Genomic DNA, 5800 nt, shown 5'->3' on the forward strand with positions numbered 1-5800 from the left:
TGGGGCTCCCCTTTCCAAGAACTTGCTTATACAAATAACAAAGATATTGAAGTAGAAAAATAATCTAGTATAAATGTTAGCCCTTGGCCAAAGTTATTTCATTATTTGGGAAAAATATTCAGAAAATAAACAATTTTTTAATTTTTCCCCCCTCTGATGCACCCCTAAAGCTCATGAGCCCAGTATAGTGCCCTGGTTATACCCCCTTCTTGTAGAGCTTGGGGACATCTATTGTATTTTTATAAATTTTAAAATTATTGTCTTTGGTTTTGTGATTATTTAATTGTAAAACATTTTATTTTTGCCTATATTCAGGATTATACATTTTTGAACTCTAAATTCCATTACAATTTTTTTCAATACTTTACTAATTGGTATTTGCACAATATCATCCATTATAAGAATATAAACATTCCACTTCTCAAAAATTAAATATATGATAGTAATGACAATAAAAGTAAAAATTTATCTTTTGGCATTACATCAATTATAGAACAAAAAAATTAGCAGGTTAAAGACTTAGCAAAAATTATAATTAACATTGACATTTTCTAGCAAGAACAAAAAAAAAAAAAAAACCATTNTTTAATTTAAAAAGAACTTAAACAATCGATCTTTCAATGAATTATCAATTCGATCGATTTCTCATCGTAGAGGCGATCAATATTTTACGTAATCGATCAAAACTTTTAAATCAGTTAACTTTCAACCTATTTATTTGTGTGCATATCGAACGCGTACTCAATTATCAAATATTGATTCTTTAACGACACATAAGCTGATATTTCAAAATTACAAGCATTTTAAATCAGAATAGATTTAAATTTGTTCTCTTTTTATTTGCTTAAATGTGATGATTGTAATGAATTAGACAATAAATTCATCCAGAACCTTCTGTAAAATGAATGACTCATGAAATTCCACTGAATAATTAATTATAAAAATTTATTTGTGTTTTATTAAAAGTTTCTTTTCCCTCAACTTTTATCACAAGGGAAAGGGAAAAAAATTAGGGAAAAATCAAATTTATCAAGAGGGAAAAATTAACAGATTTTTAACAGATTAACAGACAGTAGGGATATTTAAAATTCAAAATATCCCTACGAAAACAAACAAATTTGAAAAATATTTAATTAAATTATATAATATCGATTAAATTTTGACGAAATTCTCGTCAAAATTAAATTATTTCAACTCTTAATCAGTTTGAAGGGGAAAAAAAAAATTCAAAAATTAATTTCCTTCCTTCTGTCGAGCCCATTTGTGAACTCCAACAAAAAAATATAATTGATAAAGCTCATTAAATTACATAAACGTTTATATAAAACCATATTTAATTAACTTATAGTATGTTTAATATTGTAAATTACCTTATTAAAATTTCTTACGGCGAACGGTTGTCAAAAAAAAATTCCAATTTTACCGAGAGGAATTAATTTTCCTTTTCTTCGCTATATTCCTCACCTATACTAGATGGCGCCACGTGAGTTTATCGTAAAAAGACAGATCCGCCAATTCGTCGCCTATTACGTCATCGCCGATCACGTCAGTTCGGAAACGAACTGTGTAATCGGAAAAAACGACCGTTTAAAATAGTGTTACGCGTTTCTCGATTGGTTTAAAAAATTATTACGATAATAAATACGTCATTTTTATTTTTTATTTTTTTATATTTTTTTTTTTACCTCTTTCTCTACTTAATACACCAGGCATATCTTTTCTTGTATGCTAGGCCGATGATGCAGGCATTACCTATATATACAGTACGGCATTCCATTCTTCTGCGTGTACCGTTTTGTTTGTTTTTAAACACTACGATGCGTTCCACGCTTCGTTCATTTCTATCCGAAAAACCTAAATACACGTTGATAAGAACAGTAATAATTACATTTATTGTCGGCATAAATGAGTATTTCGTTTGTTTTCGACTTTACCAACTCAAATAGGACACAGAATAAATTTAAATTTTCTAAGTGTGTTAAGAATACAAGCTTATTCATTATATGTTTCGAATGTAAATGTAAAACGCGGTAAAAAACATAATCTAATATAACATCACGTGATAAAAGATATAGGTATTTATGACATCACAGTTTGGTTACACGCTGTATCAGCCATTTTACTCCGTTATATAGTAAAGGTAAAGTAAATCGTTATTTAATTTTTTAAAATTAACCGATTTTATGCGACTTAGAATGAATTTATAATTTAATAATCTTTTTTTTTAAATTTTAGTCTATTTTTCGTAAAAGAAGATAATTTGATTATGTTTTTATAGTAATTTTATTATTTTAAATCCCGAGAACAGGTGTTTAGTTATATTGATTTAATTACGCAAGTGTCATATGTGATAAAGATAACAGAATAAACTTTTTACCAAAAAAATTCAATGTTTTTCAATTGTATTTACGCCCGTTTCATTTATTATTGATATTAAATATTTATTGTATTTGTTATATAACAATACAATCATAAAAATTGGGAAGAAAAGAATATTATCTTATATCTAATTTTTGGAAAGAGGATCGAAAAGAATGGCATTTTATGATTTAACTCTTCTCAGTAACGAAGTCCCTCATATGTATCTTTCAAAAAAGTAAGATAAATGATTATATCTGTTGTTAAAAGATAAATATTATATCTAGTATTTGAATACAGTTATTTAGAATATTCACGAAAAGGATATAAGATGAGAGATTACGTTACTACTTCGAAAAGAATCGATACTATTCATCCTTTCAAAAATTTTTATCCATTTTTAAACGATTCTTATACTCATTACACTTATTTTAATGATAATAAAGGAAGAGAAGATGATGATGTTAAGTGTACTAATCTTCCAGGTTTGATTATTTTAGATATTCTATACGTATTATGATTCTAAAATCACATGGTTAATTGCTTCATATTTCGTATGCTTCATTGAATTTTGTTTTATTAATAAATGTTTTTATTCTTACAACAGATAAGTATTATAGAAATAACATACGTTATGTCGATTTTATAACCGCTCCAGAAAGCAATCTTCAAAACTTAGATCCTGATTCAGATTGGAACGTATACAGTGAATATTTGTCTCATAAATATATTTCTTCCCGAGCACCTCTTTCCTATAAGAATTTATCAGAAAGTACATCACGTCAAAATAAATTTTCTGATAAAGTAATTCTTTCAAATGATAAGATTTCATATTTATTTTCTTGGAAAAAAAATTCAATTTTAACAGGAAAAAAAAAATTGTTGTATGTCTTTAGTTTCAAACACATGTTCAATCATTTGATCAGCTACCAGTAAACAGATTCGTACCTTTATGGCCAGAGCATAAAGTTAATAGAAATTTTCAAGATAAACCTCTTTTCATGAGCACTTCTGATCCAAGAAAATATTATGTTTCAGGTAAGTAATGAATTTTTTGTAAACGAAATGAAATTCGTAAACAGGCAAATTATATAAAACATTTTCAGGTTATACCGGTCATGTTCCGCGCTTAAAATTTACTTATGGGATGACTTATCCTACCGCAACAAATCAAGCTCTTTGTCAGTTTACAAAAGAAAGATCTAGTCAGAAAATTTTTGACAACAACTCCATTATATCTAGTTTGGCAAAACCGTCCAAATCTAAAATACGTGAAGCTCATATTCCTAATCATGCTCTTCCCTTCCTACATACAGGATTAATTCCTAGATACACCGGGCATATCCCAGGTAATTATTTCTAATTTAGATTTAAAAAAAATAATATATATAGGCCTATAAAGTAAAAGTTATTTCTTATAATACCGATTTTTAATTTTCAGGTTATAAATTTATCTGTGGAGATACATTTGGTAAAGCTACATTAAAATTATCGGGAGCGGGTCGTTATCCTTCAAGAAGATTATTTTAATTAAATTTAAATAAATGTTCTTAAAATTAAATAAATAAAAGTTTAAAAAATTTATTGATTAGCGACTAACACGATACAGATGACCGAGTGATTAGAGTGGCAACATATAGTTCTGGAGTGTCCGGATCGAATGCCGATAGGTCGAAACCCCTGGAATTTTTCGGAGCATGATCCTTCCGGATATTTCGGGAATCGTCCCTTACCATCTGGCCAATCCATTTAGGACCGGGCCTAACCTATAATGGGCTTGCTAATAGACCTTTTCAGTGGCTACAGGGAGGAAAGAGTTAACGGGGGTTTAGAAAAATAAATAGAGCCTCTCTGAATACTTTCAGCACAAACCTTAACTCAATACTGTTTGTTGGGCAGGGTCGACCTTAGGAGGTGCGGGGCCCAATTAGGAACAAATTTTGTGGGCCTCAGGTATGGAAAGCAATCAAAATGTTCACTTAAAAAAATGCACGAGAGTCAATAGACCAAACAGATGTAAGCCACATTTTAATAATATAAAACTGCATACATGTAATAACAAGTGACAAACAAAATTTGTATATCATCTCTGAAAAGTACATGGCCACAATACCGCTTGTTCTAGTGACTGTGAAATGATTTATTAAAAATATTAATTTATTTTTGTACTGCTTTTTACAGTAATCTTCCGAAAATCAGCGACTTCATAGTCAATAAAACATGTGAATTGGATGGTTTTCTCTTCGTTCGTTCGTATTTTAATCCCTTTTTTCCTATAATCAAATGTCGAGTACAATCGCCACCCCATCGAGCAACTTCGCCACAGCTTTCGGGGAAATTCGCTAACATATTATATCCAAAGCTTTTTTTTTATTTTGCGTTGTTGTGTGTACTTGACAAACCGAGAGTCGATTACACTCTACTGCGGGACCTCCTTAGGCACGGGTCCAATTGGTTCGATCGACATAAGCCTTGTCTTGCTGTAGACCATATTCAACACATTAAAAAAACAAAGCAATACAATGTACTATACATACTGTACAGTGTTTTTTACAAATTTAAAAGTTGCGCGAAAAACGAGGTACAGTGCATCGCGCACTGAGAGATAAAATATTTGATGTATTTTGATGGGTAAACCCAAGGTCTTAGATTATAAATCTAAGACCTTGGGGTAAACCAGGTATTGGGCTACAAGCCTACAACTATATACTGCACGCACTGTACTATCTGCTATTAGGCGTATTCAAGATCTCAGCGGGTAGCCAGCACCTCTCAGCACCCCTATTCAAAATCCCAGGCAATTTCCGGTTGTTGTCAGCGTACTGTCAGAAAACTGCAAGCGACTTTTTCGATGCTGGATACGCCAGCAAACACCAGGAGACTCGTAAAAAGTTTATTTTGAATTTATTTGTTGAATAAATTCGGTTAGTACATTAATTGAATATTTTAATATACAAGTATATTTACGTAAAACATCACATAATTTTTTTTAGTTAAAGTGTAATCTTAGGATTGATCTTCGTTATATATAACTCCTACGGAAATTTAAAAAATTTTCCTCTCTCTTTTTGAAATACACTCGACCCCCCATAACACTGTTGATGATTCCGTTTTATATGAATTCCATGTTGTACGAGTTACTTAGATTTTACAAATACGTGTGTCGGGCTGTGAACGGCTCACGTATTTGTCAGTTCTATATTAAAGTGATTCGAAGATTAAACTGTCATTTTTCAAAATTCATATGTAGACTATATATTTTAGTTCTATAATAAAATTACTGTAAATTTATTGAAAGTGTTTTTGTAAAATATAAAATTAAGGAATTAAAATTAATACCAAAGAAATTAAAAAGAAAACACCGTTCATTGTTATATGATAAGAAAATAGTCATAAGCTACGCTCAAATCTTAAAACCTATGTGGTTTAATATACTTTAATA

At 29.9% G+C, this 5800-nt stretch overlaps 1 protein-coding gene across 1 annotated transcript; it reads left to right on the forward strand.

Moving 5' to 3' along the window:
• The first annotated feature begins 1951 nt into the window (after nt 1-1951).
• LOC111613295 lies at nt 1952-3914 on the forward strand. Its single transcript, XM_023354643.1, has 7 exons — nt 1952-2140; nt 2309-2596; nt 2659-2843; nt 2966-3162; nt 3255-3396; nt 3465-3707; nt 3800-3914. Exons 2-7 carry the CDS (start codon nt 2535-2537, stop codon nt 3886-3888), a joined length of 918 nt encoding a protein of 305 aa, XP_023210411.1. The 5' UTR covers nt 1952-2140; nt 2309-2534; the 3' UTR covers nt 3889-3914.
• The last annotated feature ends 1886 nt before the right edge of the window (nt 3915-5800 follow it).

This window comes from Centruroides sculpturatus, unplaced genomic scaffold, assembly GCF_000671375.1.
Source record: "Centruroides sculpturatus isolate CEXI.00-Female unplaced genomic scaffold, Cexi_2.0 scaffold1887, whole genome shotgun sequence".
Classification (NCBI taxonomy): Eukaryota; Metazoa; Arthropoda; class Arachnida; order Scorpiones; family Buthidae; genus Centruroides; species Centruroides sculpturatus.